This window comes from Rana temporaria, chromosome 4, assembly GCF_905171775.1.
Source record: "Rana temporaria chromosome 4, aRanTem1.1, whole genome shotgun sequence".
NCBI lineage: Eukaryota > Metazoa > Chordata > Amphibia > Anura > Ranidae > Rana > Rana temporaria.
The window spans coordinates 289,796,288-289,820,306 of NC_053492.1; the positions used below are offsets into that span (position 1 = coordinate 289,796,288).

A 24,019-nucleotide genomic window follows, 5' to 3' on the forward strand; every position below is an offset into this window, starting at 1 on the left:
AAGCCAGTCTGTGGTGGATTTACTTTGATGCTTAGGGTTATTGTCCTGCAGCCTCACTCAACTTTTACTAAGCTTCAGCCACCCTGACACAAGCCTGTATGATATTTTGGTAAACTTAGGAATTTGTTTTCTCCTCAACTGTGGCAAATGGTTCAGGCCCTGAGACAGCAAAACAAGCCAAAATCATGATGTTCCCTCCACCATACTTCACCAATGGAATAATGTTTTAATGTTGGTAAGTAGTGTCATTTTTGCGCCATACATATTGCTGAATATTCTTCCTGAACAAGTCAACTTTTGTTTCATCAATCCACAAAAAAAAATTCCAGTAGCATTGCAGTTTGCAAAAGTGCTCTTTTGTCTGACCATATAACACTTTTCCACTTTGCTACAGACCAAATTTTAAATGTGCTTTGGCCCAGAGAAGACGGGAGCGTTCTGGATCATGTACCGATATAGCTTCTTTGCATGATCGAGCTTAAACTTGCATTTTGTTTGGCACAGCAAACTGTGTTCACCGTGATTTTGGAAAGAATTCCTGTACCCATGCAGTGATGTCCATCACAGAATCCTGCCAGTTTTTAATGCAGTGCTGTCCGAGCACCAGATGATCACGAGTATCCAATGTTGTGTTTCGGCATTGTAATTTGTGCAGCTTTCCCCAGATTCTCTGAATCTTTTGATATTATGTACTGTAGATAGTTTACCGTTTGGCCATTTGTACTTCAGACACACTGATTTTTTAAGATGCACTTCTTATACCCAATCATGTTACGGACTTGTTGCCACTTAACCTTATTTTTTTCTTAAAATGGTACATTTTCGAAGTTTAAACATTTGATGTTTTCTATTTTTTACTGTTTACCGTGAATAAAATGTGAGTTTATGATTTTTACAAATCATTGCATTCCGTTTCTATATCGATTAACACTTTAACCATCTTGGAATTGGGGTTGTAGGTTTCACTAGATCTATCAAATTAAATTTATAATCACAGTTTGTACACATGCAAATTTAGATTATTTTGTGGCATAAGCAAGATTTTAGTAGTGTTAGTATATGTAGCCCAAGAGTTCAGAGCTTCAGCAATCCACAGACAATGACTTTTGAAATAACTATGGCTACTCCGATAGTGTTCGCTAAGCTATTGTTAGGTTTTAGTACTAGCTGTGCAATTATGTGAAAATGGAGAGAACAGGAATTTGTACGAGACATATCAGAAGATATTAAAAACATACAATTAGACCAGAATGACTTACACATGCATAGTAATACACAGTGAAGACATGTAGAAAAGTGAAAAATGAGATCTATAAACGAAAATATTTTTTTAAAGTATGAAAAATCATAGCCCAGTAAAGTAAGATGTAAAGATAATATGAATTACTGCAACAGCAGAGAAAGAAAAAAAAAGTTTATGGAAAACGGTTTTTCCTTTTTGTTGAAACTGCTTGATATTTTCTAATATACTTAACGATTGATTCAAAGAAATGGAAACATCCTCTATAACAGCAGAAGAGTATGTTTTGTAAAGCCTGATGAGCATAACCAATTTACCTCAGAGCAACAGATTATTTGAGCAGAAGCGTCAACATCAATATGGGACACATCCCCATTAATTTTGTTATTTTCCTCTTCAAGAACTTCATGGTCATCCTCTACAACCTTCTCTTCACTTTCATAGGTAGCAACTGTGATTTCCTGGGACACAATTTCTGTCTTTTCTTGGATCTGAGTAACAGTAATGCTCACAGTGTGGTCTTCACTTACAAAACCCTGAGACTCCTCTAATAGTTCATCTTCCTTTACTTCTGCACTTTCTTCCGGTTCTTCCTGAAGAACATGCTCAGGTAACCTGTGTTCAGCTTTGTATTCTACTTCATTTTCACTTTCACTACTACTATCATCATAAGATGACACCGATTTGGTCTCATTTTTATCCAGTACTTTAACTTCTTCAGTCTGCTCACTCGTATCATTAGGGTGTTCAATATCTCCATTTATCTCAGGTTTGAGGTCTTCAGTACCCAAAGTGTTTTTAGTGTCAGAATCTGACTGATTTTCGTCCTCTATGTTCTCTACCTCATTTGAGTTCTACATGGAAAATGGATGAGGAAAATAAAACACATGAATAAATAAATCAAACAAAAGAACGGAAATAAACTTAAGATTTCCATCTACATGGTGGACAAAAATGATGAAGTCAACTGAAAAGTGGAATGTGATGGTGATTAAGATGAACAAATTGGTACTTATAGTACAATCTGAGCACCTCAAGAGCATCACTGAGTCCAGTGCGCATCCCTCTTGTTCTGGGTAAAAGTTTCTGTGGGACACAAAAGTAACCAAAAGGACACAGAATCAATACACAAAGACAAGAACAAAAAGACATGTTTCATAAAAGACAGATTACTTTAAAAGAAAACATGTATGTTTTAAGACACACAAGGAGTATTTAACATAAAATGTACTCACATACAACACATTAAGACACACATGTAAGTACCCTTATAGAATTCTGAACTCTGCTAAAATGAATGACAATCTAGGCCACCTGCAGAGTTACAGGCACACGCTTTAAATGTCAGTTGTCGTGAGTCTTAATTTTGAACGCAAACAGCATGTATTATTTGTAAGTACACTTAAAGTGTATCAAAACCTGAGAACAAAAAAACTAACATATTGCAGCTTACCAGTCCTCAGATGTGGATGTATACATTTTCTTTATTTTCCCAATTATTTTTTACCTGGTGATCTTACCAGTAACATACTTCTTACTTTAGGGTGACACTTACTGTACTGTTACCTATGGAGAAGCAGCGTGGTCACCCTGTGGCAGAAATGTGTTGGGACTACAGAACACTGCTCCCTCTCATCTACTCAATAACATAGAGGGAAGGTTGTCTGTCATCCTAACACACTTTCTGATAACATTGTTTGAGGCAAAAATCGCAGATTCTACAGGGAAGCACTGGTTTACGGTTAAGGTCAACAGGTATTTTTGACACTTGGAGATGCATCAAAAAACACTTTTGGTCTGGTAAAATATACAATCAAAAGGGGGCAAATAAGAAAAGTTTACATACACTTTAAAATGTAAATACTGGTAGTTAAATCAGTGAATTAACAACCAAATAATATTCAACACTTTATGTTGCTGTATGTTACTGAACACACCCAACGTCATCCAGTCTAATAAGGTATGTGATCTATACCAGGGTTTACCTGGTACTGTGCAAACCAGATGATAAAAAGCCAGTTTGAAAAAGGAAGGTAGAGAGGACCCAGCTTAATCTACAGTAACCAGCATGAAGAACACCAGCTATACTTTCACAAGAAAATAAGTTAACACAAAGTTCACCACACTCATCTAAAGTCCCTGATCGCAGGAAAGTGCCCTAGTTACTATTTGCTACCCTTCACCCATTCCAACGTCTGAATACATGGTCTCTGAAAGCCACAGCATGCATAGCATAATGCAGTCTGAAACATGACAGTTTTTTTGGATATAGATGCATATTGAATTAAAACAAAAAAAAAAAAAATGGGAATTTTGACATACCTGTAAATTACATATCTTGGCTTACATACAGTACAGGACCGGGGACTTGTATCCATAGATTATGGATTACATACTATCTTCAACATTGGAAATTTTCAAAAGCTTTTCTGCGAACATACCCAGTGCACCTTTATATATAACCCTACCCGACTTCAATTCTGTAGCAAGCAATAAGGTGAAAAAGAGGACAGAAGGGAAGGAACCGGTGTCCTGTAATGTATTCCAAGGTATGGAATTTGACAAAGTATATATAATGTGTTTAAATATTAAATTAAACCGTAAATTATATATAAACAGCGTGTAATAATTGGTTCAAACCATTGGGCGAGCTTCCATTCTCAATCAAGTAGTGAATAAGATCCTCATAAATAATGAAGAAAGTATAACATAGTGTGATAACGTAAAACCAGTTTAATAACACACCACATAAAACGCTGCAAATTATGCACTCACACAATGCCAAAAAGGTAAAAACGTGAATAAACATAGCGGAAATCTCATCAATAATGTGCAGCTGGCAAACTACGGTCACGGCGGACCAAGGAAAGAAAATCCAGGTAACTCACGGCACTCGATTCACACTTTAAGTTGATAGCCCCCAGAAAATGGCGTGAAGCAAAAAACGAACAGGCGCTGGTCACTAGCGCAAGCAAGACACTGCACTGGCCTCTCACGTTGGTAGGTGGTCAAGAGGTGAGATTATAGCCACGCCCCCGACATGTTTCGTCATAAAACCTGACTTATTCATGGGATTACCTTTTTGGCATGGTGTGAGTGCATAATTTGCAGAGTTTTATGTGGTGTGTTATTAAACTGGTTTTACGTTATCACACTACGTTATACTTTCTTCATTATTTATGAGGATCTTATTCACTACTTGATTGAGAATGGAAGCTCGCCCTATGGTTTGAACCAATTATTACACGCTATTGTGCCGAAGCACGAGAGTGTTAGGCTGTTCGTTCTGGTGAGTGGCCATTTCTATTGGTGAAGGAATCACTTTATCTCACATCGGGTGTGGTGGAAGAATTTTTTGAATTAATTTACTTTAAAGACTTTACACCTTGAAAGAGAGAAAGAAATTTTACCTCCTATTACTTTTCCATGAACTTTTATTTTGCCTATGAACACTTTCAATCACGGGTTTGAATCATTTGGACTTTTACATTATTATATTGTGTTTATTTATTCACTGTGTGGCTCATACACACATGAGCGCTGTTTATATATAATTTACGGTTTAATTTAATATTTAAACACGTTATATATACTTTGTCATATACTTTTTTCTAAAAACAGCAGCTGTGATTCTCTTTGATTGTTTAGTCCTAAGCGCAGAGGTGTGTGTCATTAGGGCCTGTTTATTTTGATCACACACTTTTTCACAAGGTATGGAATTTGCAGGAAAGTCAGAATTTCCATTATCATAATCGTACAGTACAAGACTTGTATTGATTGACCACAGGGAATTCCCAGGCATTAAACGGAGGGGTAGGGAACAACTTGGCAAACAGTCCCACTGAAAACAATGGTCAATATACCCAAAACTCTTATATGGCAGTTTGAAGCACTTTGCAACTGCAGCTCGCATCAGCAGAGGCCTGAAGAGCCATCAGGTAAAACTTTAAAATGGTATGAACAGGAGGGCCAGGTGACAGCCTTGCACACCTGTGTGCTTGATGCTGAAAAGCCCAAGAAACACAGACAAATCTGGTGGAATGGGGCTTAATAGGGGAGAGAGGAACCATTCTTGAGGAGGACAAAGAGGGACTCTTTAATGAAGGATGAAGTTGTAGCTAGGTTGACCCCAACAGCTCTGAACACATCCAGGCAGTGGTGTAAAATCTCCTTGGCGTGCCTTAGGGCAGGACATAGGGAAAGGAGAATAATATCTTCAATGAAGTGAAAGAAGAGCACCCTGGGGAGGAAAGAGGACATAGGTCTCAAGATCACCTGGTCGCTATGTAAAACAAAGCATTCCCTGCAGGAAACAGTTTAACTGTAGGACACACCTGACAAACGTAATGGCCATCAAAAAGGCCATGTTACTGGTGCGATCCCCCATTGGAATTTTCTGAATTGGTTCAAAGGGAGGTCTTTGAAGAATCAAAAGTCCCAGGTTCAGATCCCAGGGAGACATGGTAGGTTTAAGTGGGGTACTGAAATGAGCAACTCCTTGTACAAAAAGACTCAACAAGAGTTCCAAACCAAGGGTTTCTGGAATACATTGCATAAGCCAGAAATCTTCTCCTCTAGAGTACTGAGAACTCGATGCTAATCCAAGCAGACAGGAGGAAGACTAGGATATGTGAAATGGCATATTCCCAGGAGTTGAAATGCCTGGTCTCGCACCAACCAGAGTATGCCTTTCAGGTTCGATGGTAGATCCAATAAGAGATCATTTTTCTGGCTTGGAGTAAGGAAGGAATGACGAAAAGTCAAAAATGCTTATTTTAGGACCTGGGTTTTAACACCAATGCTGTTAAAGCCAACAACTGGGAATCAGGATGGACCAGAAGGCTTGTCCTCCAGGAGTCCATGTATGTCTGTGTACCAAGTAATCTTGGACCAATCTGTGGAGATGAGGATAATCTGTCTTTCTATCTTGCAGAGTAGCCAAGGAAAACGTCTTACTGGAGGGAATGCATATACCAGTCTGAACGCAGACCAAGGAATAACCATGGCATTCATCGCTAGAATCAGGGAATCACTAGACCTGGCCACTATTTTTTTGTTGAATCTGAAGGCAATGTGCACATCTGGTGTTCCACATTTCTGACGGAGGTTCAGGAAGATCTCTGGGTAGACAGACCAGTCTCCTGAGTACAGATGTTGGAGACTCAGGAAGTGTGCTTGCCAATTTTTCACTCTGTGTATGTAGATATCTGTATTGTAACATCATTCTCCACCTAGTAGAAAATCAGGCTTACTTCAGGGTTGCTGACTATTGGTACCCCCTTGGTGGTTTATGTAGGACGTAGCTGGGGTATTGTCCAACTGCACCCTGACTGGGTGACTGTGTAGGAGAGGGGTCCAGCGTAGTAGAGTCAGTCTAATGGCTCACATTTCTAGAAACATTTTCCTGTAGTGACCAGGTTCCCTGAACGACAGACTCCGCCCCCAGCCCATAAGGCTTGCGTCTCTTACCACATTTCAGGTAGAGGAAAAAAAGATTATCTAATTTGCCTAGGGCTGAGATGGAAAACTATCATCTACCAGAAATATTTTGAAGCCCCTGGAAACAGATTTGACGCAGAGATCCAGGAATCTGATCCATACTGGCACAAATGTGAACATATGCCCCCCTCCAGAGCGTGAGGGTGGCCCTTCATTGAGAACAGGGCTTCTGGGTCAAAGGCTTGCAACAAAGGGGTGGACTCATGTTTCACTTAGAGTAGGATGCTTGGGTTAACCGAAAGAACCCCCTTTCAGTGGAAACAGGTAGTAGCCAGCCATAGTAGTAGGCTTAGGCTGTTTTTGTGGCATAGGAGGCACTTTCCACCCCCTGTATCTTCTTCGACAAACTGATGAAAGCATTTACCAAACAGGTGTCTACCATCAAGAGACTCAATTTTAGAAGTGGGTTCAGCTGACAATGTCTACCCTCAAAATTCTAAGTACATGCACAGAGCACAGCGTCATCCTAGAGAACAAAGTACATTCTCTAGAGCATTAACAAAAGGGTATGAGCAGCAATTGTTACAGCAGAACAGGGTCCACAAACACAGGATCATGTTCTCTATTAGTTTACTCAGTTCAGTTAGCAACAGTCTGAAAAACGGACATAGTTGGATTAGCGGGTTGCAAGCCAGGACCAGCGAGAGCAAAGGTTGCCTTTGATAGGGTTTCTAAGCATTCTAAGGAGGGAACCACCTCAACAAAAACAGCGAGATGCTCATTGTGAATAGAAATGGCAGGATCCACTACTGGGACAGACCATTTTTTCATAAATGTATTTTCCCCAAGACATTAACTCAAAGAGTCATGGAGAAAGGAATACTTGTTTGCAATTTGGTTAATCCTCAAGCAAAGCACAGTGAGTTTGTGTGTGCGCGCGAGGAAAAAGTCTTTCTAGACCTTACTAGCCACTTTTGTTCCCCCCAAGGAGCTTGTATAGGCCGAGGAGATTCTAGGGCTACTAGCAAAGGCTAGCATTAACAGCATCAATAAGTGAGCCAACAGTGGAAATCACCCTGAGCATTTCCCTTCTATTCCTCATTGCTGCCTGTAGCATGAATATTAATAGGAAATTTTTTGTCAGCACCTCTGCGCCTTGTCTTCACCATTGCTAAGTGAGGAAACTATGAAATGGATGCAGACAGAGGACATTTACTTGTCTGAGAGGGAAAGGAGCTCCTATAACCCTGGCGCTGACTGATGTCTTGTTGCTGTGTATATGAAAAAGCAGGCAGTCAGGTGATGGACTGACTTGCTTTCTTGTGTTCCCAGAAGAAATGGTGGGCAGAAGTACATTAGCCAGAAGGTGAATTGCAATTCCATTACTACCCAAGCAACATCGTGGAGTGTGAAAAACACGCCAAATTTTATAAAGGCAAACGTTACCTACCGCCAATGTGGTAGAGACTTTACAGAGGGGGATAATACAATAAAGTGAATAATATTCCACATGAAAAACAGGATCTGGTCATACTATATATTATACACAGAGAAGTCCCAGTCTTATCATATGCGTGCTGCAGGCTCCCAGAGGGAACCATACTTCAACCCATCATGGTGGACATACCCAGTGAAGGGGTCCTCAAGGTCTGGGTGCCATAGGTATAGACCACGGCCCTGAACTTGTATAGTACCCTGTGTCTTACTACACTCGATGCATCATGTGCCAAGGTGAGCACCAAACACACAATCCAGAGCCCAAACATTATAGGCTGGCCCTGCTGCAAGGGCCAGGTACGGTTCCCAAGATGATCATCAAGGATAATCGATCAGGAAACTAATACTGAAGTCTGTGGCAATAAGCAGTTGAATCCTGATAGATTTTTCATTTGTAAAAAAAATAAAAATAGTTTTTTCTTTTAAAGAATGGCTTAGAAACTTCTCTATAGGGGGAAGAGGTCCACCACCTAAGGACACTAGCAAAAAAAAAAAAAAAAGGGGACTCCCAGGGAGTGGGTGAGGTTATATTGGGGTGCACTGGGGGCATTCCTAGCAAAGCAATTACCAATATTACCTGAAAGTAGTGGCATATAATCCATGGTCTATAAATTCAAGTCCTGTGTCCTGAACTGTACAATTAGTGTTTGTTGTTTTAGAGTACCAATGCATCATTATTTATGTCCAAAGAGTAAAATAAGTAAAGCAGTAAACAAACTGCTTTTCAGCAGAACCCATTTAGGCTTCATGCACACTGGAAGTTTTGCAGCCGCTAGTAGGGGTGTCAGGCGTCTCCGCTGCATGTTAGCCTATGTGTCCATACACACATAAAACTTTAGCATTTAGTGGCAGGGGTTTTTAGAGGCATTAAAAAAAACACTGCCAGTGTGTCCAGGATGAGCAGAGGTTTGGCAGAAAAAAAAAATGCTTGAAGCTGCTAAACGTGTCTAAATGTGAGTAAACACCAATATTTTGGCCAATGAAATGAACACCCAAGCTCTTGAAACCTGTAAACATGCCTAACAGCTTGTAAAAGCTTTAAACAATTTTAGAAGGGTTTTTTTTTCTGCCAAAACATTGCTTCTAGGAAAGTTTGCAAAAACGTCCAGTGTGCATGAGGTCTTAAAGGAGAGGTAAAGCCAAAAGCTCATTTGGTTGCACTTCGCCTATGGATCACAGGAGTGCAATTTGTTTTGCAGTTCTGTAACCCATTATCAGTAGATAGTGGGCTGAGGTCAGCTCTCTGCCGACGTCACAGAAGTCAGTCCAGGCACCACGTCATCAAGACAATGGAGTCTGGATCCGCCAGGTGCCGGACCAACACCCGCCTCAGCCTCTCAGCAAGTCGATGAGAGCCTGAGACAGCTGCCTCTGCCCCCTCCATAGCCCAGCGCTCCAGTGAGCAAGGAGGGGGGCAGAGCAGAGACTGACAGTCAGCAGCTCTCTGCTCGGGGAGCTGTCAGAACCAAGCGCCAGGGGACAGATGCATCGGACCCATACTGCATCCACCTAGGTACAATGGGGGAAAACTTATTTGAGCCCCTGCCGATTTTGTATGTTCACCCACTGACAAAGAAATGATCAGTCTATAATTTTAATTGTAGGTTTAACCACTTAAGGAACGGCTTACGAAAATATACACACGTTGACACAATGGCTCCTGTGGGCAGATCGACGTATATATACGTTGCCTATAAGAAGGGGCATTGTGGGCATGCATGCCCGCCACGAGCTCCGCGAGTCCAGCCGCGGGTCCCGCAGACTTCATGTCCGCAGGGATACCTGCGATCGTCTCACAGAGAGGAAGAACAGGGAAATGCCAATGTAAACAAGCATTTCCCCATTCTTCCTAGTGACAGGACACTGATCACAGCTCCCTATAATCTGGAGTGGTGACACACGTAGCCCATCCCCCTACAGTTAGAACACATCCCTAGGACACACTTAACCCCTTCAGCGCCCCCTCCTGGTTAACCCCTTCACTGCCAGTCCCATTTACACAGTAATCAATGCATTTTTAAAGCACTGATCACTGTGTAAATGTGAATGGTCCCAAAAAAGCTCCAAAAGTGTCCGATATGTGCGCCATAATGTCGCAGTCATGATGAAAATTGCTGATGGGTGCCATTACTAGTAAAAAAATGATAAAAATGCCATAAAACTATCCCCTATTTTGTAGACGCTATAACTTTGGTTTGTGCTAAACACTTATTGCTTTTTTTTACCAAAAATATGTAGAAGAATACGAATCGACCTAAACTGAGGAAAAAAATATATATATATTTTGGGGATTGGGGATATTTATTATAGCAAAAAATAAAAAATGTATTGTTTTCAAAATGGTTGCTTTATTTTTTTTATAGAGCAAAAAATAAAAAAACCGCAGAGGTGATCAAATACCACCAAAAGAAAGCTCTATTTGTGGGAAAAAAAGGACGTCAATTTTGTTTGGGAGCCACGTCGCACGACTGCGCAATTGTCAGTTAAAGCGACGCAGTGCCGAATTGCAAAAAGTGCTCTGGTCTTTGGCCAGCCAAATGGTCCGGGGCTGAAGTGGTGAACAATGAGAGACAGAACAAAAAAAAAATCCAGAAAACGCATTTCAAAAAAGTTATAAATTGATTTGCATTTTAATGAGTGCAATAAGTATTTGACCCCTTCGCAAAACAGGACTTTGTACTTGGTGGTAAAACCCTTGTTGGCAATCACAGTGGTCAGACGTTTCTTGTAGCTGGCCACCAGGTTTGCACACATCTCAGGAGGGATTTTGATTCACTCCTTTTTGCAGATCCTCTCCAAGTCATTAAGGTTTCAAGGCTGATGTCTGGTAACGCGAACCTACAGTTCCCTCCACATTTTCTATGGGATCAATGTCTGGAGACTGGCTAGGCCATTCCAGGACCATAATGTGCTTTTTCTTGAGCCACTCCTTTGTTGCCTTGGCCTTGTGTTTTGGGTCATTGTCATGCTAGAATACCCTTTTTAAATGCCCTGGCTAAGGGAAGGGGGTTCTCTGCCAAGATTTGAAGGTACATGGCCCTGCCCATCGTCCCTTTGATGCAGTTAAGTTGTCCTGTCCTCAGCAGAAAAACACCCCCAAAGCATAATGTTTCCACCTCCATGTTTGAATGTGGGGATGGTGTTCTAGGGGTCATAGGCAGCATTTCTCCTCCTCCAAACGCAGCAAGTTGAGTTGATACCAGAGAGCTAGATTTCGGTCTCATATGACCACAACACTTTCACCCAGTTCTCCTCTGAATCATTCAGATGTTCATTAGCAAACTTCACAGGGGCATGTACATATGCTTTCTTGAGTAGGGGAACCTTGTGGGTGCTGCAGGATTTCAGTCCTCCACAGCGTACTGTGTTACCAATTGTTTTCTTGGTGACTATGGACCCAGCTGCCTTAAGATCATTGACAAGATTCTCCTCTGTAGTTCTGGGCGGATTCGTTATCGTTCTCATGATCATTGAAACTCCACAAGGGGAGATCTTGCATGTAGCCCCAGACCGAGGGAAATTTCGTTATTTTGTGTTTCTTCCATTTGCAAATAATCGCACCGACTGTTGTCACCCTCTCACCAAGTTGCTTGGCGATGGTCTTGTAGCCCATTCCAGACTTGCGTAGAGCTACATTCTTGTCCCCGACATCCTTGGACAGCCCTTTGGTCTTGGCCATGGTGGAGTTATTGGAATCTGATTGCTTCTGTGGACAGGCGTCTTTTATACAGGCAACAAGCCGAGATTAGGAGCACTCCCTTTAAGGAAGTGCTACTAATCTCAGCTCATTACCTGTATAGAAGACACCTGGGAGCCAGAAATATTGTTGATTGATAGGGGATTAAATAGGTATTTCACTCATTAAAATTAAAATCAATTTATAACTTTTTTGAAATGTGTTCTGGATATTTTTGTTATTCTGTCTCTTTTAAAATAAACCCACTATTAAAATTATAGACTAATTGTTTGTCAGTGGCCAAATGTACAAAATCAGCAGGGTGAGAATTTAGAGTGAAAACATAAATTTCATGGACTTATAAAATCGAGACTGTTTCAATAGCACTGGTTTTCGTCATTTTATGCTTTAATCCATGTACATCCACTACCTAATGGCCCTGGTAATTTTTTTCAAAATTTTTTTTTCTTAAACTCTTAGCAAAGTTCCCAGTGAGCTCCAAGCCTCATTTTCTACCTCACTTCAGTTTGGAATGAGAGGTGCACATTAGTTGCAGTTATGTGCACTTCTCTCTGCACACTCACAGAGAGTGCAGTGTCATTTCTCTGTGGGATTACAAAGAATAATACAAATTTAACTCTTCCCCACAATGAGCTTTGATTGCCATGTTCCTCATTTCCTCTCACTTTCTGTCTTGATGACTGCAGAAAAAGTCAGGAGACAACTCTGCAATGGTAAAAAAAAAAAAAAAAAAAAAAAATATTAACCCCTTCCATACAGGGCATTTTTCCCCCCACAAATAGAGCTTTCATTTGGTGGTATTTGATCATCTCTGCGGTTTTTATTTTTTGTGCTATAAACAAAAGAAGAGCGACATTTTTTTTTTAAAAACACAATATTTTTTACTTTATTTAATAAATGGCACAATTTTTTAAAAAAGTTTAGACCGATACGTATTCTTCTACATATTTTTGGTAAAAAAAACCCCAAAAAAACCCCCGCAATAATTGCATATTGATTGGTTTGCGCAAAAGTTATAGCGTCTACAAAATAGGTGATAGATTTATGGCATTTTTATTTTATAATTTTTTTTACTAGTAATGGCGGCGATCTGCGATTTTTTATTGTGACCGTGACATTGCGGCGGACACATCGGACACTTTTGACACGTTTTTGGGACCATTCACATTTATACAGTGATTAGTGCTATAAATATGCACAGATGACTGTGTAAATATGACTGGCAGGGAAGGGGTTAAAGGGTCACTAAAGGAAAAAAAAAAATTATTTGCCTAAAATTAATGTCTGCAGGGTAGACAGACAGAATAGTGTAATGATTCTGTTAAAAAACGAGTAAATACCTATTAAATTCCTTCATCTATATCACCTCCGGCATTCTAGTTTCTGTTCTCTCATTCACTTCCTGGTTTGCATCGTTTGTTCATATAAGAACTACATTTCCCAGTATGAATTGTGGCACGCCCAGTGATTCCCACCTCCTTGAAGTCTCTAACACGTAGAGAGCGTCCTGCCACACAAATGTAGTTCCCAGGAGGGGGTGAGCACGTTACTCACCACCACAGTAAAGCCTCCCATCACGGTGGTGAGTAACAATCATACAAGCAGGAAGTGAACAGAACAGAGAAGAAATAGAGCAACTTCTGAGCAAAAACGAACAACGAGGAAGTGAAAAGAGGAATGTCTGCAGGTAAAGGATGCTTATTATGAAAAAAAAAAAAAAACCTTTAACCCCTTCAGCACGCTAGGGGGTGCTGAAGGGGTTAAAATGTTCCCTAAAGCGTGTTCCAACTGTAGGGGGAGGGGACTCACAAGGGGAGGAGACCGATGTGTGTTCCTCTGTACTGGGAACACAGCATCGGTCTCCTCACCTCTGACAGGACCATGGATCTGTGCGTTTACACACACAGATCCACACTCCTGCTGTGATCAACGGCAATCGTGGGTGACCGGCGGCACTCGCGACCGCCGGGCACGCGCGCCGGGTCTCGAACGGTGCCGCGCGCGCCCCCTAGATCGCCGGGAACAAAGGACGTCATGTGATGTCCACCCAGATCGAGGGAGGGTTCCTGTCGGCGTTATTTTACAATGGTCCGGTATTGAAGAGGTTAATGAAACTACATAGCAAAGTGGGGGAATGATCATATCCTATCAGACTTGTATCATTGGAGACAAATATATCCTTTGATGATGAAATTATAATTTATAGGAGATATATATATATCCCCAACAGTTTGCGCAGGGCTTTAAGAAATCAACTCAAATACCAATTTATTATGTTTTTTAGAGGACTTGCACAAAAAAAAATATATGTGTATATAGTGTGATTTGTGGAGGTTATAAATAGCTTTTTAAAGCGAACAAATTGGTAATGTCCCTGCTCTCTATAAAATACTCCCATTCACACTTTTCTGTTTCTTTGTGTTGCTTTAGTGTACATGTTGCTGCAATGCATGTTATAGGTAGTAGTGCCATCTTTCTTGAATGGTACTGCATTGCGCTATCCCAGCTTGTGGTAACGCACCAATGCCTGTTTTTTTTTACCGTTTTGGTGTGTTGGCAGCCAATTAATTTGAATTGGCTGCCCTAGGGCCCATTCACACCTATGCATCTACTATTCAGCTGCATTGTATTTGCAATTTTAAAGAGCTATGACGTGCTATTTCACACCTTGCAACACTGTAAAAAAACAAACAAAAAAAACACAGACCGGTCATTATTTCCAAATTATTCTGAAAAATATAGAGCAGATGTGCAAATACTTCTTATGTATCATGTTAGGACTATGTGCTCACACACTGTAGTGTGTTACAAGGATACAGTGGAGTTGATTTACTAGAGTTGCAAGTGCAGTTGCTCTAGATCTGAGGGGGATCATGCTTGCACGTGATTGGATAGAAATCAGCAGATTTTCCCCTTCTATCTAGAGAAACTGCACAGTATTTTTCCTTTAGTAAATCCACCTCAGTGTGAACAAGCTGTTAAAGCAACACATGGTAATGTGAGTGTGTTAATGCAACCAACCAAAATGCATGAGCATTATTGGGCCCTAAAACTAAGGACTTATTCTTGATTTCAGTCTCATAGCACAATACCAGTGTCCTATCAAAAATGCATGGATAGAAATAATCAGTAATAAATATAGTAATGAAAAGAAGGAAGAAAAGAAATGCACCTCAGGCAGTGGAGGCGAATGGGAAACACTAAGCAAATCAGAAGGAAGGCTATCAGTCACTACATTTTCCTCTTTGGTCCGCTGATTAGATGTGGTGAAGGTGGCAAAGCTTTCTTTACTAAACAGAATTGATGTTATCTCTTCTTCTAAGCTCTAGATAAGTTAGAGAGCGGAAAGCAGGGAGTTAACAGAAAAGAAAGACCAAAAAGCTAGAGAAAAAAAGTGTGGAAACATTAATACAAAAGCACAAAGTTCTGAGATAAGCATTAATGAGATTTCCGCTATTAGGGCCAGTTCACACCAGACGCAGTTCCGTTCAGTTCCGTGTGCTTTTTGTTCTGCACAAAATACATGCACAGTGTTTTCAATTTATTCCAATGGCTCTAGTTCACACCATGCAGTCACCGGAAACTGACTGAATGGTGTGAACTAGAGTCAACTAGAGCCATTGGAATACATGGAAAACACTGCATGCATTTTGTGCAGAACAAAAAGTACACGGAACTGAACGGAACTGTGTCTGGTGTGAAATGGCCCTAAAGGTATATTAAATGCATAGCACACACCCAGAAAAATAATCATTTGCCTCCAGAGCCCTACCGTGTCATTGTATCCTAGATATCAAAATGTGTGTTATCCATATTCTGTATAGAATTATCAAAATCACTATGCTCTAGGGATTCTAAACCACAATCTCTCAACTTTGCATTATGTTAAAAGTTAGGAAAGTATACTGCAATTTTGCACTCTCTGCTTTGTTGACTTGTACAATAATGAATAAAACTAGCGTTCATATTGTAAAACAGGCAGAGCTCTTATTTCTTAAAGGGGTTGTAAAGGTTAATGTTTTATTACCTAAATAGGTTCCTTTAAGCTAGTGCATTGTTGGTTCACTTACCTTTTCCTTTGATTTCCCTTCTAAATGTTTTTTTTCTTTGTCTGAATTTCTCACTTCCTGTACCTCCTCAGTAAACTGTTCTGGCTGACTAAACACCAACCAGAACCTTTACAACCCCTTTAATAATACAAGTTGCAATACCCTACATTATTTTTAAAATAAAGTCTAATAACATCTGTGTTGATGTGGTAACAGATTTCACATAAATCCTTATATGAAAGTCTAAGACGGCATTCGCATGGATGTAGGGGCCTGTAGAATGTGAACAAGGCATTTTTTATGTGGATGAAGCTGTGCGCAGGCAGCATGTGATTATGAATGGACGCACACTATCTGTACAGACTTCAGCATACAGCCGATTTTGACAGGCAGGGTCAGGTGCACGCGGTCTTCTTTGGGACCACAAGCCCGCCCCTGTTCGGTTGAGCGCTGGAGTCCATACAGTCACTGCATTTCCTTTTATTAGCCCAAGCTGCCTACATCAGTGGTTCTCAACCTCAGTACCCTCAACGGGCCAGGGTTTCAAGATTTTCTTTACTTTGCACAGCTTCTTTAAATAAATATTAATGACATTGTATTGATAAGAGCTATTTTGTCTAAGGGAAGTTCCCAAAACATGACCCGTTGGGGGTACTCGAGGACTGAGGTTGAGAACCACTGGCCTACACAACTCCAAGTGGCTCCACATGCATAACCAAATGCCTTATTCACTCTGCACTGCTTTTGTGCCTGTGTGATTGAGGCTTTAAGTGCAAGATCTTCACCCCATAGGATTTATCTTATGGCTTCTTATCCAGCCAATCAACCAAAAAGGAGCTATGTATTCCCTTAGAAGCATATTATACATACCGTACACGTCATAAATCTAATACTTAAACTAGGACATATTTACCTCCAGCACAGCAAAACCGTTGATAGAATTTATTTTTTTCCATGAGACTCAACTGACATTAAGTCAAGTTCACCAAGTTATTTTTTTATACGTTCTCTATCATAACAATTTTTTTTAGCCAGGGGATTCATTTTCAACTTAAAGCCAGTAGATACAAATACTGCAGCTTCTGACTTGAAAAAAATTAACACGTACCTGTCCAGCGCGCCCTGCAAAGTCGGCAGACGAGGACAAGCAATCGCTCGGTCCTCGGATGCTGCCGATGCCATGCTTGGTGAGGGAATCAGGAAGTGAATCCATGCCTTGCGGCTTCACTGCCCAGTTCCCTACTGCGCATGCGCGAGTAGCATGGCGCGCCGTCACTGATCCCCCGCTCTCTCCTGGGAACAGTGAGTTTCCCAGAAGACAGCGTGGGGGGGCGACCCGAAGGGGTGTGACTCAGAAGTGGTGCAAATACCTGTCTTAGACAAGTATCTGCACCCCCTCCCCCTGCCAAATGTGACACCGGACGGGGGAGGGTTTCCGAAAAGCTGAAGTTCAATTTTTGGGTGGAACTCTGCTTTAATATAGTTATTATAAAAAATAATTGTTATAGCTTAGTAAATTTAACATATTGAGCAATGCCACACGCAATGCGAATATCTTCTATACCTTTACTCCACAAAAATAAAAATGTTGCTTGAAAGATGAATGCTTCCAACAGTCAAGTCTACATAAGAGAATGTGGGCCCTTTAAAATGTAACTGACAAAAACTCTTTAGTAAAACAAACACCTTTTGTTAATCAAGTTAACACTTATTACAATTTATCAGTCTCCGATATAAAAACTTTTGTATTATTGTACATGGTCCCATAAAGCTACATATGTCACATCAAATATAACCAGCAAAACAAAGTATTTCTTCCATTCATTTACCATGCTACTAATTTTAACTGACATTTTTACACCAATGGTTCAGATTTGGTATCCAACAAATATTTTGTTGAATTTGTTTGTAATAGACACATATATCACATACTACCTTCACACTTCAGGGTGCATGTACAAGAAGAAAGCTTTAACATACCCCTTGTGCTTGCAGGGATAAAGGTGTGATACAACGCTTTTCCCATTCATTGGGACGAGGCTCTGGGGTGGATTCCATGAAACTGCGCTTGAGCTCACTAATGCTAGCCTGATGTTTCAATATTTCCTCTGGAGACTTATCCAAATCCTGACAATAAGTAAGAAAAAAAAACACACACAAAACGGAAAACACAAATGTGGGTTAAATTGTGTTAGCTCTAATTGAATGTTAAAGAAATATGTCTGATTTGAGAAAAGGAAGTATTAAAAAAGGTAACGTGAAAAAAAATGTAATAAAATCTTCATCCATCAGAAAACCACTAACATGTAGTTGGTAATCCAATAAAAAGGAAATCCTGAGAAAAACCATTTCAGAATAAAAACTAAACGATACATACTATATATTTGCTGTTTGGAATTCAACATATGAAAAGGCCTTAACACCAGATCAGACATTTTTCTTAAAAGAAACAACATTTAAAATTAACCAAAGACGTTTCTGGCTTTGTATTCTATCGTTATTATTTCTCAATCAACATATAATTAATGAGGAAAAAAATGAAACAATTTCTTCATGGGCAGCACAAAGCCAGAGCAAATCTTTGATTGCTAAACCTTGAAATCAATTGCGCTTGTTAAGAAAGCTGCAAAAGAGCAAAAATCAGCAGTTAGTGTGGTTGTTTTAAATTGGCAAATGACATAATAAAAATGTTAGAACAAACAGGAAACAAGGACGAATGACTTGATGTGACATAGGGATTGGTGGGCAGCCCAGGTCAGTACAAGTTGTTATAAAATCTGTTATTAAAATAAATATATTGATAGTAAAAGTAAAGCAATGATACTCTTGCATCATGTTCTTTAAGACACATATGAGAGTTTGGAGTTCATCTTCTTCCAATGGGGCCAAGCAAGATAGGCGGGACAGACCCTATTCGTAGCTCTTCCTGCCCATAAGCAGGCTGAGTTCTGAACTGTTATGGGGGACAATTCCCACTCCAGCTGGACTTGGCATGCACACTCTTTAATCTAATGAATATCAGAGGTATGAATGTGATTGCATAAAGTTTAGATATAATAGCACTTGCCAATGTTAAACATAGTTCTCCAAAGGCAACGTAGACACAAATATATATGAATAAAATCACTAGGTTTAACATTTAGAAAGTGTATGAAATAAGGACAATCAGGGGCCAGGGCTACAACTATCGTTTCAGCAAGCCAAGGATAAGAAGGAATGGCAAATGTGAATAGTTGCCAGGGGCAACATACTATTAAGACTTTCCACAGACAGGTGATTGTCTATTATCTTAGCAATTTGCCACGAAAAAGATAACGATCCTGAACTGGTCACAGAGTTTTAGGCTAAATTCATACAGGCGACTGTTCCTGGTGCGAATGACGTCAGGAATCTGCAGATTCCTGCAGCTGATTTTGTCACCTATGAGTGGCTAGCTACAGCTGGTGAGCCCTGTACACTTCAATAATAATAGGTGTGCGGTGGTCAAAGCTACCCATTGATTACCACTAGCCTGTGAGTACCTGCAGTGATCGGTCCTGGATGCAGTTTGTGGACTTCCAACAAAATTCCTGCAACTGTCATTTGCACTAGTCGCTCATGTGAATGTAGCCTTAGACATGCTGTGAAAGCTTTGCAAGTAATAAGTACTGCCAATACTTGTGTGCTTGCTTGAGTCTTAACCACAATAATTCCCAATTATCTTAAGCTACACATCTGATCAATAAGCCTCATGTCAGCCACTTTTTCTAGAAAAGCCTAACTTTTCTGTAATGTGTTCCTCTCCAGTGGTTTCGTAACTTTGAAATACAAACATGGCAAGAGATATACAAATCTGTTTTGTCTGGCCAATGTACATGGCTGCTACTCCCCCAGTTGCCACGCACAACACTGAAATATGTACCCAAAAAGGCAAGATTCAGACTGTCAGAAGTCATAGCATGCATTCTCTCTGGCAGGCCTGAGCCCATGCATTTCATGCTTGTGTTCTAAGCAGCAGCCTGCATGTGCCAGCCCCACCTTTTTAACAAAGGCAGATTAACAGGTTGCATTATACAAACCTCCAACATTAAATTGCTATGTCTGACATAAATATTTTCTCCTTGTAGTCTCATAGACTTGCTCTGCGAAATTGGAAAATGAAAATAATAATATAAAGCAGAATAAACAAGCGGGTCGTGGTTGTGAAACAGGCTGATGTGCAAATGTTCAGACAAAATAAAGTTGTTCTAGTCCTGTAAGCAGCGGTCTTTAACAGTGCCAACTTGTCAGTGAGAAATACATGGGCTTAACACCTTCTGAAACACTAGTTGTCCTGATTTTATGCTGGCTGTGTCTTCTGGGTTACTGATGCAGAACATGTATTCATATAGCCTGGAACTATTGGTTATTAGTCAGTGACTCAAACTAATAAAACAATATTGACCCTCTGTGTCAGTCAGGCAACTACCACTCTGAAGATGGACAGCTCAGCAATGGAAGAAACCATGTTTCTCTCATGACATGTGAGTGATGTCTTCTCTACTTAATGACTACTATAAACATGGGAGAGTTGTCATGCTGCTGGAACAGGCATAGAACAAAGACCTGAAATGAAACTCAATACAAGCAGAGCAGCAATACAACAAGCACACTACACTTTTTACACATACACTTGTCGAAACATTTGGCAGGCATAAATGTTCCAAAGTAGCATTCAACACCTGTTCCAGGCTCTCATCCTCTTCCTTTTCCAGCTGTAGCATATTAAATCACCGGTTGTAAGAAAAATTTTAGTTAATGCAAAGAAATGTGCAACACAATAACCAATATTACAGAATGTGCTAGCATTCATGCACTGGACTTCAGTGTACAACTTGGGCAATTACTTTGACTGCTTGAAAATAAGTAGCAAAATACACCAGCTTTAGTATTAAAATATGTCTAAAAAGACTTGACTGAAACTTTATATGCAATATATTGGGAAATAGTGAAAGTGCACTAAAGTGCCTGATGGATTCTTCTCTGCCAAGTACAACTGTAAATGGAATTCCATCCCAAACTTAAGGAGATGTCTTTGGAAGGTTACATGGTTTCCAAAGACAACTGTCAAAGGTGGTGATTCTCTCTTTTTGGTCTCTGTGTCCCTAATAGACATACAAACAGCAATAAGAACCTGAAAAAGTTTCCAATATTTTCCCAACTATTTGACCCCCCCCCCATGCATTTCTATACTGATGATCTTTATCAGATAAAAAACATACAGAAGTGAAACCTAGATGCAAGTGGCAACTTGAATCAGTTATGTTACACACCTCTTCCTCTGCTTTGTTATTCAGGTCATGGTCATAAAAGGAGCCCCATGATGTCGCCTTAGGCTCAAGGTAGCAGAGGGACAGAGCGAGAGGAAGGGAAAGGGTCAATGAAAATGGCACAGACTGGGAGGTGGAAAGAAGCAGCACAAAGATGAGAAGGAAAGAAGGAATGAAGGAAGGGGATGTAATTTGGATATAGCGTTGGAAGCCTGGTGGGAGGAAAGAGACACAGACATCTGGGAGACTTGGGAAACTGATGTACCCATCCTCGTCAAGCAAAGAAGGGAGTTTTAAAGGAAAAATCTTACAAAAGCTGAACGAGAAGAAAAATTCAATTTTCTTACAATTTATAGAATGGTTGTTACTACAATCTAGATGAGAAATGTGGCTGCCTGCATCAGTGGAATATTGTGATATTTTAGTTGGTATATTGTCCTGATCTGGAAACATGCCATCTGTATTATTGTCACAGATGTTAACCTCTAAACCACTAGAAGGTTCATCATGCTGTTCTCCCAACGCATCATCCTCTGAAATGTCTGAAAATACATCTATCTCAGGGATGGTTGGCAAGTTTTCAAGTATGGTATGAGAGCAGTGAGTGGGTGATTGTGATGAGGGGTGACTGAGCTGTTTCAACCACACCAGTAGCAGGTGAACATGAGTGTGCATTCAAATGCAAAATTGCAGGACAAAAAAGTGAGAATAATGTGCATGTGAGAGGAATAGAGAAAGAAAAAAGAGAAAAAAAAATGTTAGTTTGATATAAGATTAAGCAAGTAAAACTGTGCAGTTACAAAAAATGATGTCAGTATAATTAATATAAGAGCATACACAACACACATCCCAACTGCAGGTGTTTTAGAACATATAATCATAGATAAATATACAAAAAAAAAAAAGGTGTTTTAGAATACCCACCATGCAAGCTGTCAACCCAAGAACCCAATTTATAAAGGGAAGGCCTGGTTTTTCACCAAAGCGAATCCCCACTCTCTTATAATCTGGAGGAATCTACCCCCTTCCCCAAATCTTTGAGTCCTAAAAAAACATGATTTTAGATTTTTGGTAGCAGCTTTTTTTAAAGTGAAATCTGGCATCCCAACCTCACAATTAATTCATAACAGCATTCAGTGTTATACTGTAAATCTGAAAAACTGAATGTCATCTGTGAGACACACAATAAGGATATGAAAAGTGAGCCCAAAATAGGGTTTGCATTTTGGAATTTTCTGGAAAATCTATTTAATGTATGTAATAAGTAAATTAGGACAGCCTTGTAGATAACAAAGACAACTTTCATGATGCATTTGTAATTAGTTTTGTGCAGAGTTGTAAGTTGTAAAGCAACAGCCCTGAGATTATGTTCCATTAGGCTGGATTCACACCTATGCATTTTTTTAGTGCTTTTTGCAGATTTGCACTACAGAACGTGTTCCATAGGAAACCATGGCAAATGGACTTTAGTGCAAATCTGCAAAATGCACAAAAAATGCATAGGTGTGAATCCAGCCTTAGTTATAAAGTGATTTAAATCTAAACAGCATATTCACAAACACACACACACACATGAATTCTTAACAATCAACTCCATAAAAACTTGTAAATTCTCCCTTGAAGCAAGGATGTGCTTGCACTAAAAGGGTAAACAGCTTGTTTGGGTCTGTGGGAGAGTAAGGCCCCTTTCACATGGGCGGGCCATATTTCCGTTTTTCATCCATCTGTTTTCGGATGAAAAACAGACATACATGTATCCCTATGGGATAGCGGGTGTCAGCGGATTAACATCCGCTGACACCCAATGACATTAGTCTCAGCTATGCTCCGAAACAGATGACGGAGGAAAACCCTATTTTTCCATCCGTCTGCGAATCGGATGAAAATGGACAGACGGTCCCGTTTTCATCCGATCCCCTCAGAGGAAAGCCGAGATCTGACCGGTTCGTGCCCTAGCGGTGGGCTTCCCCTCATCGTACTTGCGTCCATTGCAGGGCTATAGACTTAAGACAGATGGAGCATGAGGGGGGACCAATCTAGCAGCACAAAAGTGCGGAGGATCGAGTTAGCAAGTCTACGTTTTCCATGCTCCTGAGACCTAATCAAGCAGTTTACCCTTGAAGTGGGGGCACAGCCCCACTGCAAAAGAAAAAATGTCAAGTGAAGTTGGGCTTTAATTTTTATATATGTAGTAATATGTTTTAACCAGTTGCCGACTGTCACGCAGATATACTGCGGCACAATGGCACCTCTGGGGGAATATATATATATATATATATATATATATATATATATATATATATATATATATATATATATATATATATATATATATATATATATATATATATATATTAAAAATCTTTTTTTCCCAAAATGTACGCTTTTTTTGTTTACGCAAAAACCGCAGAGGTGATCAAATACCACTGGATGAAAGATCTATTTTTTGGGGGGAAAAAGGACGTTTGGGTACAGTGTCGCACGACAATGCAATTGTCAGTTAAAGCGACACAGTGCCAAAAAATTTAAAAAGTGCTCTGGTCAGGAAGGGGGTAAAACCTCCTGGGGCTGAAGCAGTTATTAAGGGTTTCTTTTAACATTCAAAAGGAAGTTCAGCTGAAAATAGGGTGGAGAAAACAGTAAGTTGTGAATGTTTTTACTTGTAAAGCACCCAGAGTGCCAACATAAAATGCTGTGCTCTAAGCTACAGATGAGGACCACTGCTCTGTGTGTGAAAGCAGTGGTCTTCTCTGCAGCAGTTCAGCACACCCCTTGGTCAGCCCTACAGCTATGCAACTGAATAGGAGTG

General features: G+C 40.1%; 1 protein-coding gene across 15 annotated transcripts in view; it reads right to left on the reverse strand.

Annotated features, from left to right (window-relative positions):
- The window catches only part of EPB41L2 (erythrocyte membrane protein band 4.1 like 2), a 300,865-nt gene that overhangs the window by 25,487 nt on the left and 251,359 nt on the right, over nucleotides 1-24,019 (reverse strand). For 3 of the 15 annotated variants that reach the window (XM_040350416.1, XM_040350417.1, XM_040350419.1), the window contains 6 exons: nucleotides 21,214-21,843; nucleotides 20,623-20,655; nucleotides 17,903-18,049; nucleotides 15,046-15,198; nucleotides 2,273-2,326; nucleotides 1,558-2,094 (listed from right to left, as the gene is read on the reverse strand). In XM_040350416.1, the coding sequence (XP_040206350.1) occupies nucleotides 1,558-2,094; nucleotides 2,273-2,326; nucleotides 15,046-15,198; nucleotides 17,903-18,049; nucleotides 20,623-20,655; nucleotides 21,214-21,843 (1,554 nt within the window). Of the gene's footprint in view, nucleotides 1-1,557; nucleotides 2,095-2,272; nucleotides 2,327-15,045; nucleotides 15,199-17,902; nucleotides 18,050-19,980; nucleotides 20,044-20,622; nucleotides 20,656-21,213; nucleotides 21,844-24,019 lie in introns of all 15 variants that reach the window. The other 12 variants (XM_040350423.1, XM_040350421.1, XM_040350420.1 and 9 more) reach the window with 12 other exon arrangements.